Source organism: Barbatula barbatula, assembly GCF_947034865.1.
Source record: "Barbatula barbatula genome assembly, chromosome: 3".
NCBI lineage: Eukaryota > Metazoa > Chordata > Actinopteri > Cypriniformes > Nemacheilidae > Barbatula > Barbatula barbatula.
The window spans coordinates 3,285,372-3,300,522 of NC_136764.1; the positions used below are offsets into that span (position 1 = coordinate 3,285,372).

A 15,151-nucleotide genomic window follows, 5' to 3' on the forward strand; every position below is an offset into this window, starting at 1 on the left:
TCAGCGGTGAACCCCATCTGTCGGTTCGACACAACGTCGAGAGACCGACAGAAAGGGAATGGGAGCTTAAGAGGATGAGCAGTAGCTGTTGACGAGAGAGGACCGGGCCCGGACATATGTTAAGTTTGTGTTTATGTTTTATGGCCGGCAGTCTTCGGTGAGGTGGCTGCCGGTCTTTTACTTCTGTGTTTATGGTTTGTTTCATTTGATTAAAGTTTTGTTAAAAACTTTCCCTCCTCCTTCTTTCCCTTTTATGGAACTTCATTACAGACACATTTTTGAAAAATATTGATATATAAACGGTATATATCGTGGTATATATTACACAGTAGTTGCTTTGCATCCATTTCTCAACTTCACATACACGCACACACACGCGCTAACACGCGTGCACACACAGACACGCACACACACACATTCACACAGGCAGAAATGCATGCACACTTATGGACACACACATGCACACACAGAAAAACACACGTGAACACAGACACACAGATGCACACACACAGACGCACACACATGCACACATGCACACACATAGAAACATATGTGCGCACACACACGCGCACACTTGACGCACAAACATGCATACACGCGCATACACACAGACGCACAGACACACACACACATGCACACAGGCAGAAACGCATGCACACATACGGACACACACATGCACACACAGAAAAACACACGTGAACACAGACACACAGATGCACACACACAGACGCACACACATGCACACACATAGAAACATATGTGCACACACACGCGCACACTTGACGCACAAACATGCATACACGCGCATACACACAGACGCACACACGCACAGACACACGCACACATGCACACAGGCAGAAACGCACACATACGGACACACACATGCACACACAGAAAAACACACGTGTACACAGACACACAGATGCACAGACACACACACATGCACACACGCACACACATAGAAACATATGTGCACACACACACGCGCACACTTGACGCACAAACATGCATACACACACACACATACACACACAAAGATGAACACATGCACAGACACACACATGCAAACACAGACACACACACACTCACCTGGAAAACAGAATCCATGTACTTCCCTCTGAATGAGACATTTGTTGTGTTTCTGTAATTGAACAATAAATGAAATATGTGTTTCATACAGTGAACACATGGATTAATGTGTGTATCTGTCAGTAAAGTGTTCAGTGAATATCTGCAGTAACATCAACAGCACAGACTCAGATCAGAGAATAAAGACTGATGAAGTGATTTACTCGTCTAAACCATCAGACTGTTCTCACCTCACATCTGGATCATCACAGTCTCCTGAACTGAAGTTAACTGGTTTATCCATTGATTCATTACTCTTCATGGACACACAGCTGGGTTTAGGAGATTCTCCACCAGTCAAACTAAAACAACATTACAACATTTTTCAATAAAGCACTTTTATGAATAAGATATTTTTCCCAATAAATATACTAATATATAATAATACTTTATATAAATGATAAAAACATATTTTAATATTATTCATAAAAATATAATTAGTAAATGTGTATAAAATGTACATTTACAAAATGTCTCTTCATTTTAATGATTATAAAACCACAAATAATATATAAAACTAAACTGAAACTATTTAAACTTAAGTAAGTTATTAAATACAAACTCATACATCTGTCAGAGCAAAACGCATCTAACTATAGACAATAACACATTTAAGTTTATTAAAATCTTTCATTTCTCACCTTTTGGTCTCTTTGGAGAGATTCATGATGAACACACAGTGTCAGAATATAAAGAGTTAATCTCAAACCTGTAAAGAAAATACTGATGTGTTATGTGTCATCTCAGAAATACACACTTCTTTCCCATCAGTCCGTTCACAACATTGAGCTTCACATTTGCTCTTAACAGTGAAACTAAGTTTTCAAAACGTCACTTTTAATGTTTTGAGTTTATAAACACACTTCCTGATTCCAAAAACAACACAATATTCAAGACAGTTCTTCAACCAATAAACTTAATGTGATGTTCAGAGCAAGACGATACTAAATCTACTGAATAAACATGAGGCTGTTTATACTTACTGTGTTTTTAGCTTGTTTATGATTTATTTTCTTGAACGAGGCTTTGCTGTAAAATGGCTCCTGCTGTAATAGTTTCACTTTCACCTGCAGTTACCTGTGAAGGAGGAGGAGCCACCAAACATGACAGACTTGTTCCACAGGCAGATGACATCAAAGTACCGCGAGCGCATTCAGACCGAAGTCCACTAGTTGGTGACCCCTGTGCTTGAGGTTCTTCCAGGGCCGGTCCAGCCTCTGTTGGTGCCCTAGGCAAGATTTTAGATTGCGCCCCCTAAAAAAAATGAACTCACAGAAATATCATAAATGCTAAATTCTTATTTATTTTTAATATAACATGAGTTGTGATTAATAGGAATACATAGAAAGTAAATTCTTATTACCTACTTATTGTTTGAAAATAATGTTGAAAATAAATTAAAACAGATTGTTTTCTCAATAATACTGTATTTGAATATCAGAGATCATAAAACAGATATTTCATTATTATTATTATTATTTAGATAGAGGTTAATAAGAAAACTTTTTAAAACATTTGTTCAACCTCTGTGCAGATGCTGTATGTACACTGTAACAAAGATCCATAAAAGGAAGGAAGGAGTCGGGAACCGGCGAACGTAACATAATAATTAATTAAATAAACAAACAATAAAACGCAAGTAAAATGCCGGCAGCTCCCTCACGGCCGACTGCATACACATACATAATAAAACAAAAAATAGAGTCCAGGCCTGTTCCTCTCACTCACTTCCCTGTTGTTGCTCCTCTCTTATGCTTCCGGAGCTCCTCTGTGAGAGATGCGAGTCCGGTGCACGCACTGCTGATGCTCGTTATCACTCACATGACCAGCCTCGCGCCTTTACCTCACGGCTCTCGCCCCTCCCTGCTCACCACATACCACCATCGCCCCTCGCAGGCCGGGGGTACTCCTGACAGCATTCAGCTCAAGTGAGCCTTCTAATAAATAAGACCCGAAATCTTAACTACACCATCTCTAGAGTTAAATCTAACATATCAGAGACAACGACACCGTATTCGAACGCTTTTGAGCGCTCTTCAGCGTTACAGTCCCGAGGCCGCCAGCTTTGCCGGTCTGCACAACGCGCTTTAAAACGCACTGCACTTCTTCACCGCCCCCAACCGGGCAACAACTTCACTCGCCAGCGTCGTCGTATGCTACAGCATATACGGTCATCCCAGCCATTGGGAATTGGACCATCGCAGGCTTGGGGACGTCATCCCCAGCAGGTGGCCACAGAGGAGCCGAACCAGGATCCCTGATCATCACAAGCCCCTCCACTATCAAGGCAAGGCAAGACTTTCAGCCTACATGCCGCTGCAGCAGGCCGTCTACAAGTCTGGGGCCCGCCCCAGAGAAGCAGCTAATGCCTCCAGCTGCATTCCAGTTAGCGTCCCAAGCACAGGTTCCCGGCTTCCCTCCCCTCCCCAAGGCTATGCCCCCGCCATGGATGCCGTTGCTGACGCGAGGCTGCCTTCATTAGCCACTCTATCGGGCACCATTCCCTCCTCTCTCTACCACAGGCACGACAAAGTTTCTCTTTGGCTACAGCAGTACCAGTCAACACCCCGGTTCTGGAACCACCCCGTCGTCTCCACCAACATCAGGACGCAGATCTTGGCAGGTGTGGACATAGATTAATTATTTTTAGCTTCTATCACCACTCTCACTCTCTTCCAACTCGTGCTCTGCTGCAGCAGACACCAATTCTACAGAAGCCAGTATCGCCACACCGATCACCCCGACAGGGGCCCGTGCTTTCAACTTGTGCTCTGCCGCAGCAGACACCAACTATACAGAAGCCAGTTGTACAAAAGGCCCGGCTGTCTTCAATGCCCCGGATGATATGGACCTATCAGAGCACGCATCGCTTTAGCAGCGTCATCCGGTGATGCGGAAATAGACGCTAGTTAGTTTACACAGCGCACGTGAGGAGACGCGAAGTTCAACGGCAGTACTCTAATCCACTCAGTGTAATTGAGATCAAGACTTTATTGGGTTACAGTGTGCGTGTATGTGAAGTAAGTAACGTATGTTCTTATCTCTTGTTAGTTTGCAGAAAGTGCGCTATTGTTCTTGTGCTGTTCACGTTAACCAATTAGCCTAGCTCTGTTTATATAACATGCTCGATCCTGTATATTTCTGAATGCTGTTTGCTATAAGATGTTGAACTGCTAGTTTACCTATCTGCATTATTATTGGTGTTATGTGTGTTATGTAACAACGCTATGTAACGTTTACACGGGAATCCATGTTTAGTCTGAAAGTTGCCGCTATACCGCATTTGCATGTTGCTAGGGCCCCCTTGTGGACATTTAGAGTATAATTACCTCATATGCGGAATTAATACTGTTATATGGTAATTGTGTTACTATTCAGTGTTTGAGATATGTTTGCTGTGAAACCATTGTATATTCATGTGATTAAGTTTGTTCTTGGTTTAACTTGTTACAGAAAAAACACATCTGTATATCCACCAAGCTCTTCAGTAAAGTGGACATCTTCTAAACATTTGTCGAGTGCATTCTGATTCAAGAATCCATCTCACTCAGTTCTTACCGACTGCCTACCGTGTTTCATACATTCAAATTCATTCATCAACGAACCCTCATTTTCATGGTCCTTCGAGCCGGATAAGATGAATCACGGAAGAGAGATGACATCCTATGCTGAGCCTGATCCACCTGTCGTACGACCCAGACGACAAATAAGACCGCCTGCACATTTAGCAGACTACCAATTTCAAGGATCAGGTCATATGATGAGAGCACCATCAGAAACACGCCCGAATGAAGCTGGTACGGAAGCCGCTGCATGTACAGCTGAAGACACCTCACGATCGTCTTCTCCAACAAGTTAGCCTTCATACGCTGATCTAGTCATCGGAGATGTCTGGCCAGACCCACATGGAGTCAAGTCAAGTCAAGTCAGCTTTATTTATATAGCGCTTTTTACAATTTTCATTGTTACAAAGCAGCTGTACAAGAAAAAATGACTATAAGTAAAACATAAAAGGTTATGGAATTCAAAACACAGGTCAAATATCAGACACACAATAAATTACTATATGCAGAGTTAATTAAATAAGACTATCAAATTCTAGCAGCCCCCCCGGCCAGGCAAAACAGTGCAAAACAGTATGCAAACGGTGGCGAGGAACCCAAAACTCCATTGGAGGAGAAAAAAAACCTCGGAGGGAAACCAGGCCTAACCAGGGGATTCCAGTTCCCCTCTGGCAAAAACTGCAGCCTCTGCACAAGCTCAACAGTGCTTGCACAACAAGGCGAAAATAAAAAAAAATTAGATTTAAAATTATCATTAATAATCTAATAGTGGCTGAAGTTTTGTAGGGACGTCACTTCCTTCGTCCAGCATTTGTCAGGTCTAGGAATGGATTGCGCCCTGCCCGCTCCGCTCTTGTAACCTTGGAACAATGAGACAAGACTGGCTGAGAGTAGAGTACTGTTCTGCACTCTTTGATGCAACAAATGCATCAGTTGTTATTGGAAGTGTCCCTGGTTCCGGTTGATCTAACTAGTGCAGCCTAGATCTTTGAAATACATATATTATGATAATCTAGTGTATGCAAGATTAAAAAGATGCGTCTTTAGTCTAGATTTAAACTGACAGAGTGTGTCCGCCTCCCGGACATTGCAGGGAAGACTGTTCCAAAGTTTAGGCGCTAGATAGGAAAAGGATCTGCCGCCTGCACTTGATTTTGAAATTCTAGGTATTACCAACTGACCTGACGCCTGAGAGCGTAGTGCACGTGATGGACTATAATACGTAAGAAGTTCTCTCAAGTAGTGAGGAGCTAAACCATGCAAGGCTTTATAAGTAATAAGCAAGATTTTAAAATTTATGCGATGCTTTATAGGTAACCAGTGCAAGGTTGACAGAACCGGGCTAATATGCTCATACTTTTTTGTACGTGTAAGAACTCGAGCTGCCGCATTTTGGACCAGTTGGAGTTTTTGTAATAGGCCTGCAGGGCAACCACCTAATAGTGCATTACAGTAATCTAGTCTTGATGTCATAAAGGCATGTATAAGCTTCTCCGCATCTGATGATGACAGCATATGACGTAATTTAGATATATTTTTAAGATGGAAAAACGCAATCTTACAGGTTTTGGCGACCTGGTTCTCAAATGACAGAGTACTATCGAATATAAAGCCAAGATTCTTAGCTGAAGATGAGGGTTTTATGGAACATCCATCAATAGTTAAGCAGTATTCTTGGTTGTTACGTAGGGCGGTTTTCGGTCCGATAAGTAACACTTCAGTTTTGTCCGAGTTCAGTAATAAAAAAAAAATGGAGAGGTGTCACCAGAATATGATGAGCACCACCAAGTTCAGCAGCAACCTGATATGAGATTTATGTGGGCTGAGATGAAGAAGGGAAATGATGAGCTCTACAGGCACATCATACCAGATATATTGTCTGCACTGCACGGACTCAAGACAGATAATGCATACCTGAAACATGAGATGCAGCAGTTCAGTTCCTGTATTGATACCCCTCGTCAAGCACAGACCCCAATACCAGCCCATCGCAATCGCGTGCCGCCATCAGCCCGTGGACTGAGACCTTCTACATGGCAAGGTAATGACACTACATCACTTCCATCTGCCCAGCAACAGCAACTGTCGGACCAGTTTGAGGACTTTACACTCTCAAATAGGATGGCACCTGCCGATGGGAGTCAACATGCCCCCCCTCAGAGAACGTTCATCTACCCCGACCAGCCCGCAGATCCAGGATCGTATCATGCCGGGTCGTCTAGTCAAAGACACAGCTATCTTCAGGGAGAGAGAGAACTGAGGCCACCTTCACGCCCACAGGCGGTGCCCAGAAGGGAGTTGTTGCAAGCCCAAGAGCAGATATATCGAGGCCCCAAGCCTACCATAACCCAGTCTGACAGTGGCTGACCCCAGACAGTTTTCCCGATTACGCATGGCTCTCGAGAACCTCTTGCCTACAGATGCGAGTGAGCGCTTCAAGTATCAGATTCTGATGGATCATTTGGAGCTGGAAGAGGCACTTCTAGTAGCGGACTCTTACTGCAACTCAACGAGACCATATACCGATACCATGCAAGCACTAGTGAAGATGTATGGCCAGCCACACAAGTTGGTCCTGCGAAGCATCACTGAGGTATTGGAAGGCCCTAATCTCAAGACAGGTGACGTGAAATCATTCAAGCTCTTCGCTCTTCGAGTACGTTCACTAGTGAGTATGTTGGAGCAGTTGGGATCTGAGGGAGCGGCTGAATTGGAATGTGGATCTCATGTGTCCAGACTACAAAGCAAGCTTCCCCACAAGCTCCAGATCAGTTTTAAGAGATACGTCCATCCATCTAGGATTACAGTGCCCACACTTTTCGACTTTGCCGTCTGGTTGGAATACGAGCTACAGGTCCAAGATGACACTGCCAAATTACTTTCGTATGCCCCACCCTTGCCTACCAGGAGAAAAGACTATCGTCATGACCACAAGCCGTCGGGCAGATCTACGAGTATCCTGATGGGAGCTGAGAAGCCCACTGTTAACAGCGATAGCAGAGAATCTGCCCTGGAGCCGAAGCCGGGCCCTGTAAGATTCAGAGAGAAGCCACGCTCTTATTGTCCCTATTGTGACAATGCAAGTCACTTCCTCAACGGATGTCGCAATTTCAAAGAGCTAACAAAGGAACATAAGGAGGCATGGATTCGTCAGAATAACAGATGCTGGAGATGTGGCCGCAACCACACAGCAGCTAGATGCACTCTAAAGGCCCTGTGCAAAACCAGTAACAGAAAACACCTGCTTATATTACATGATCTGAACGAGAGAGCTGTGAACCCCAGTGCCGAGACTGAACCCAAGGAGAACCTGTGTCTAGTGAGTACTACAAAGGGCACTTTATTTGCAGACCGTTCTGTTGGCAGTCGCAAAGTCCTCTTGAAAGTCAGTCGGGTGATCATTGCAAACGAGGATACATCCATGGAGACATATGCTGTGCTGGATGATGGGTCATAAAGAACTATCCTCCTCCATACTGCAGCCCAGCAACTAAACCTTAAAGGACAACCAGAGGATTTGATACTTCGAACGGTGAGTCAAGAGCAGCAAGTACTGCATGGGATGGCTGTCAAGTCAAGTCAAGTCAGCTTTATTTATATAGTGCTTTTTACAATTTTCATTGTTACAAAGCAGCTGTACAAGATAACATTGACTATAAGCTAAACACAAAAGTTGTCTCCTTCCCTGTATCACCTGTGGCTCAGCGTAACAAGAAATATCTCATTCCGCATGCCTTTTCAGCTGAGAGACTAGGCCTTGCTGAACACACCTATTCAGTGGCTTCCTTACAGAAGAAATATAAGCACCTAGCCGGTCTCCCCTTGCAGCAGATGAACGGAGTCCATCCGATTGTCCACATCTCATTACACCAGTTGAGCCGGTTCTATTAGGCCCACCAGGAGGTCCAGCAACGGTTAAAACACGTTTGGGATGGACACTTCAGGGTCCTACTCATGAAGTTCGTCATGGATTGAACACAAACCAGTGTCTCTTCACTTCTGTGCTTCCCCACACAGACTTTCTTGCTCACGTTGAGAGACTGTGGCAAATGGATGTGATTCCCTGCCGCAGTGACAAAGTAGCGACACGGTCTAAACTAGATCAAGAAGCCATCAGACTCCTACAGGAAAAGACGGTGCGAGTGGAAGAAGAAGGGACCAGGCGGTGTGCTACCCCGCTCCTTCGTAAGCAGAACATGCCATGCTTGACTATGCCCAAAGAAGCTGTTCTCCCTCAGCTTAGGAGTGTTGAGAGAAGATTGCTTAAGAACCCAGACCAGGCGTCCACCTACCAGGCCGAAATCACTAGATTGAAAGAAGCAGGTTATGTGACTAAGCTGGATTCTAGAGAAGTGGAGGACTCCACAGATTCTTGGTATATTCCCCACCATATTGTACAACACAATGGCAAATCGCGAATTGTCTTCAACTGCTCCTTTCAGTTTGAAGGCCAAAGCCTTAATGAGTTCCTTCTACCTGTACCCACGTTAAGCCCCTCACTAGCAGCCGTCCTGCTCCGCTTTCGAGAACATCCAGTCGCCATAAGCAGTGATATCCGTGGCATGTTCCACCAAGTGAGGCTGCTTCCTGGTGACATGCCTTTACTTCGGTTTCTGTGGCGAGATCTTAAGACGGAGTGCCCTCCCGACGTGTACCAGTGGCAAGTTCTCCCCTTTGGCACCACCTGTAGCCCATGCTGCGTTACTTATGCCCTGCAGCGACACATCACGGATCACAGTCAGATTGGAGACCAATTCAGAGAGGTAATTGAGAAATCATTTTACGTCGACAATTGTCTACACAGCCTTAACTCCCCCCAAGAGGCTAAGAACCTAGTTGACCGGCTCCGCGAACTTCTGACCACTGGAGGCTTCGAGCTTCGACAATGGGCCAGCAATTGCCCGTCTGTGATTAGTCACCTCCCTATTGAATCCCGATCCTGTACTTGTAACCTCTGGCTCAGTCAAGGCCAACAAGACGTCAACGAGTCGACGCTCGGATTGACGTGGCACTGCCAATCTGATATGCTTCATTACAAGCATTGAGCCATCCCTACCTCTCCGGTGACAATGTGTCACATGTACAGAGTACTAGCAAGCCAATATGATCCTCTCGGATATATCATTCCCTACACCACCCAGGCTAAGATACTAGTACAGAGTCTCTGGGACAAAAAACGTGACTGGGATGATCCACAGCTACCCCAGGATCTTATTACATTGTGGCAAGGATGGGAGAAGGAGCTTATTGGATTAGAAGAAATATCTCTACCAAGGTGCTACTCCCAGTCACAGGAAGATCGGCTACTCTGTCGATATGACCTCCATGTCTTCTGTGATGCATCTGAGCAAGCGTATGGATCAGTGGCTTACTTATGCATGGAGTATGAGGAGGGTCAAGTCGAAACAGCCTTCATTGCCGCCAGATCACGCGTGGCCCCTCGCAAGCAACAAACCATACCCCGCCTAGAGTTGTGTGCTGCACTGAACGGAGCACAGCTATCCCAGCTACTGAACACAGAACTTACCCCTCCTATTCACTCGGCGACGCTCTGGTCCGACTCCACCACCGTACTCACGTGGTTGACCTCGGACTCATGTCATTATAAAGTGTTTGTGGGAACTAGGGTAGCAGAGATTCTAGAGTTGACAGGGTTGGCCATCTGGCGCTATGTCAGATTTGCAGACAACCCAGCCGACGATATAACCAGAGGCAAGCCTCTTAGTTTCCTCTCCAAGGAAAGCAGATGGCATCAAGGACCAGCTTTTCTCAAGCTTCCCTCAGATAGTTGGCCAGAGCAGCCTATTTCGTCGCCGGAAGCGCCGAACTGCGAACTGAGACAGTCAGCCTTCTCCGGGCTAATGACTACTACTACCACACCCCCAGTTAATCTGCAGCAATACAACACACTGGCAGAGTGCCTAGACTCCTATGGTCAAGAGCTTCACGGGGCGGCCTACACCTCCAGTGCTGACCTCCAAAGGGATGTTCGACATGCAATCATCCATCAAGTTCAAGCTGAGTCCTTTCCAGACGAGATGAAACTTCTTGACACTGCTTCTTGTCTGATTAAGGTTGGAGGACGTCTACGCCACGGTGCAGTACTCGAAGCAGATGTAGTACATCCAGCCGTCCTGGACCCTCGACATCCTATTACAGCGTTAATCATAAAGGATTATGACGAGCGGCTGCATCACCCAGGTACGGAGCGGTTGTTTGCCGAAATAAGAAGAACGTACTGGATACTAAGAGGCCGTGAAGCCGTCCGTCGACACCAACGACAGTGTGCTAATTGTAAGAAATGGAGAGGCCGACCAGAGGTACCTTTCATGGCTGACCTACCCCTCTCTAGACAAAGATACTTCCTCCATTTGTACTTCCTCCAGGCCTTCTACTCAACCGGTATAGACTGTTTTGGCCCCTTCCTCATCAAGATCGGCCGGCGAAACGAGAAGAGGTGGGGCATAGTCTTTAAGTGTATGACAACAAGGGCTATCCATGTCGATCTCCTCACCAGTATAGACTCGGACTCTTTCCTAATGGCTCTTCGACGGTTCATTGCAAGGCGAGGGAACCCACATGAGTTATTGAGCGACCGAGGGACAAACTTTAAAGGAGGAGAGCGCAAACTGAATGATTCCTTCGCTGCCCTCCAGGATCCATCTCGCCAGTCAGCAGATCAAATTCAACTTCAACCCGCCAAGTGCCCCCCACTTTGGTGGTTGCTGGGAGAGGGAGATGCGCTCGATCAAGGAAGCCCTCAGGGTAACTATTGGAGCCCAGACTGTAACAGAAGAAGTACTGAGGACAGTCCTGATTGAAGTAAAGGGTATTCTTAACTCAAAGCCTTTAGGGTACACATCTTCTGATGTTGCGGATATCGACCCAATCACCCCATTCTGCTTCCTGATTGGTCGACGAGATGCATGGCTGCCTCAAGTAATTTATGAGGAATCAGAGATCCTGAGTCGACGACGTTGGCGCCACAGTCAATTGCTTACTGAGCACTTCAGGAAACATTTTCTTAAATATTACTTACCAGACCTCCAAGCTCGCCAGAAGTGGAGGACGGAACAGAAGACAGTAGAAATTGGAGATGTAGTCATGATCATTGATCCCCAACTTCCTCGTGCTCTTTGGCCGGTAGGCAAGGTTTCTCAAGTGTTCCCAAGTGCAGATGGTCGCGTACGTACTGCCAGTGTAGATGTTAAAGGGAAGATCTACACCCGTGTTGTGGCCTGTCTCATCCAGCTTCCAGCCCTACCTGAGGGCGACTAGGTAAGGATATAGACCTTGTTAGATGAGCGAATTCCGTTCCTGAATTCGGGGGCGGCTGTACAAAAGGCCCGGCTGTCTTCAATGCCCTGGATGATATGGACCTATCAGAGCACGCATCACTTTAGCAGCGTCATCCGGTGATGCGGAAATAGACGCTAGTTAGTTTACACAGCGCACGTGAGGAGACGCGAAGTTCAACGGCAGTACTCTAATCCACTCAGTGTAATTGAGATAAAGACTTTATTGGGTGCAGGTAATTGTGTTACTATTCAGTGTTTGAGATATGTTTGCTGTGAAACCATGTGTGAAACCGCAGCAGACACCAACTCTACAGAAGCCAGTATCGCCACACCGATCACCCCAATAGGGGCCCGTGCTTTCAACTTGTGCTCCGCCGCAGCAGACACCAACTCTACAGAAGCCAGTATCGCGGAGTGGTTTGTTTTGAAGCCAGACTGCTTGTCATTCAGTAGATTGTTCTTGAATAGGTATGAGGAAACTTGGTTGAAACTGCCCTTTCAAGAGTTTTTCGCAATAAAAGGGAGGAGAGAGACAGGTCTGTACCTTTTCGGAAGTAACAGGGTCCAATGTGGGTTTCTTGAGTATGCAGTGGATCCAATCAGCATTATTTCAGTCAGCATTATTTCCTTATTGAATTTAAGGAAATGTACTTGCGGCTAGAGCTGAAACGATTCCTCAAGCAATTTGTTTAGCCTGGAAGCTTCGTTTAATCCATTATACTACAGTACAGACGGAGCACAGCGTTTCCCCACGAACCATTATTACTGACGCACAGCCCGCCAAACTCTGTACATGTTGCAGGGCTCTCAAATCTCATGCATTCACCGTCTGTTCACTCGCATTTTTGTGTGTTCACGCGCATTTCAGTCTGTTCACACGCTCACACCTATTCGGGCAGGATTAGTATTATCTGGGGACCTCGTGTGATTTAGAAATGACCTCCACACATCTGTACTTCATGTGGCACATTCACACGGAATAAGTGAAGCCTGTGGTTGTACTCAAATCTACAGACTTATTTCTCGGATGGCAAGGCTTTGCGTATAGTTTGTATAGCCTGATGTATAACGATATCTGACCGTACCTGTCAGCATATGAGACATCTGATCACAAAGATCACTGCGATCCCGGTCTCTAATGTTACGAGTTTCCATGAGAAATAACAAAACCTGAGACTCCCGGCAAAACGCGGTTTTGTTATTTATGGATATGAGCCAACACCCGAAATAATATCATGACATTTCAGCACAGCCCCCTTTATTCACAAACGGCAGATAAAACCTTGAAAAATGATTTATGAGCCGCCACATCAAAGAGATGCTGATTCACACGGGACTAATATTATCACTGGACCTCAGTGTTCGGCGAAATATGGAAGGGAATTTGTGAGGGAATTTTTACTTTACGAATTACAGACATGGACACAAAGTCAGCTGTGGCCTAATGGTTAGAGTGTTGGGCTTGTGGTCAGAAGGTTGCCGGTTCTAATCTCAGTGCCAGCAGGTCATGACTGAAGGGCCCTTGAGCAAGGCACCTTACCCCTGATTGCTCTGCAGTAATGTGCCACTGTATAAAACTACTTGTAAGTCGCTTTGGATAAAAGCGTCTGCCAAATGAGTAAATGTAAATGTAAATGTAAGTCCGTCGTGGTGAAGAAAGAGCTGAGCCGCAAGGCGAAGCTCTCAATTTACCGGTCAATCTACGTTCCTACTCTCACCTATGGTCATGAGCTTTGGGTCATGACCGAAAGGACAAGATCCCGGATACAGGCGGCTGAAATGAGCTTCCTCCGCAGGGTGGCTGGGCGATCCCTTAGAGATAGGGTGAGAAGCTCGGTCACCCGGGAGGAGCTCGGAGTAGAGCTGCTGCTCCTCCACATCGAGAGGGGTCAGATGAGGTGGCTTGGGCATCTGTTACGGATGCCTACTGGACGCCTTCCCCTGAATGACTGTATGTCCACTCTTAATTAACAGGGTGCACCACTTCAGCTTCGAGGGACTGACTGTGGAATATTTATCCATTTCTAGTTAAATTTGATCACCAAAATGTACTACAAAAGTGATTCGAATTTAATGACTAAGATTTCCACTTGGCATCTATTAGTCTTATATGCCTGCAATCATGAGGTGGTGGTGCCATCAGTTATTACAAGCTTTTCCTCTGGCAAGGTAAGATATTGATAACTATACTTTGAATGAAGATATGCATTATGAGCATTCCTCTGTATGCAGGTAATTTGTCATAAATAATACACATTGGAAAAAAAGTGTATTGTTTTTGCACTCTTTCTATAAAGTCACGTTTCTGTCAACAAACAAGTGATCCAACCGGATCACTCCAATTCATGGAGGTCATCCCAACTATGCCAGATGTCATGGAGGTCACCCCAACAACGAGAATCCATGTATGTACATAGATATGTTTATCTATTGTTTGACTTATTTATGCAATTACCTTCCTGTTTCATAAGTGTTTCAAAAAGTGTTTGAGCAGCAATTGAATATTGACATTATTATTGAAATGTCTTATCTTTTTGCACAAAGGACTCTGCTGTGATGAAACGGATTCAGCTTGCCAGTGACTGGGTGGAGGAGAACCGAACACAATTTACTGGGAAAGTTCAACTACCACAGATCACAAGCATGAGTGAGGATGATGCCTTGTTGGCCATAACAAGGATCTGTTTTTTGACACCATTTGTTATGATGGTGAAATGGATGAAGACAAGATCCGGGCTCCCTTCCTTTTCACATTTGAAAGAATGGAGGACATGATGTTTTTCATGAAGGAAATGTATGATAGAAGAAATCTGCGTGTGTCTTGCTTGCATAACCCTGACCTTTGAAACAAAAAGGCTAGCTGATAGATCTGTGTAAATATTATTTTATAAATGTTTTTCAACAATTAAAGTTATGTAGGGAAAGAATTCTGGCATCTTTGTTTACTAATATTCAATTTTGTTTTTTACAATTTGTTGCTAGTGATAGATCCAACAGCGGAATATGGCTTGCCGATCTTATAAATTTGAGTCCAGTTTCACTAGATCTATATCCTTCAGGAACTTATTAAATCCGGGAATATCAACTCCGATGTGAGTCGATACCTAAACATAGCCACCAGGGAGATAAAGAGCTGAAGGGAAGAACAGCAGGCAGGAGAAG

General features: G+C 45.1%; 1 protein-coding gene across 4 annotated transcripts in view; it reads right to left on the minus strand.

Annotated features, from left to right (window-relative positions):
- LOC306891679 (NLR family CARD domain-containing protein 3-like) overlaps nucleotides 1-15,151 on the minus strand; it is an 87,753-nt gene that overhangs the window by 22,210 nt on the left and 50,392 nt on the right. Inside the window, exons 1-4 of one of the 4 annotated variants that reach the window (XM_079452146.1) lie at nucleotides 2,112-2,199; nucleotides 1,770-1,837; nucleotides 1,320-1,430; nucleotides 1,090-1,141 (exon numbers count right to left, since the gene is read on the minus strand). The exons of the other annotated variants lie outside the window; for them this stretch is intronic. Coding sequence (XP_079308272.1) covers nucleotides 1,090-1,141; nucleotides 1,320-1,430; nucleotides 1,770-1,795 — 189 coding nt within the window. The 5' untranslated portion in view covers nucleotides 1,796-1,837; nucleotides 2,112-2,199. Of the gene's footprint in view, nucleotides 1-1,089; nucleotides 1,142-1,319; nucleotides 1,431-1,769; nucleotides 1,838-2,111; nucleotides 2,200-15,151 lie in introns of those variants that run through there. 4 annotated transcript variants of the gene reach the window in all.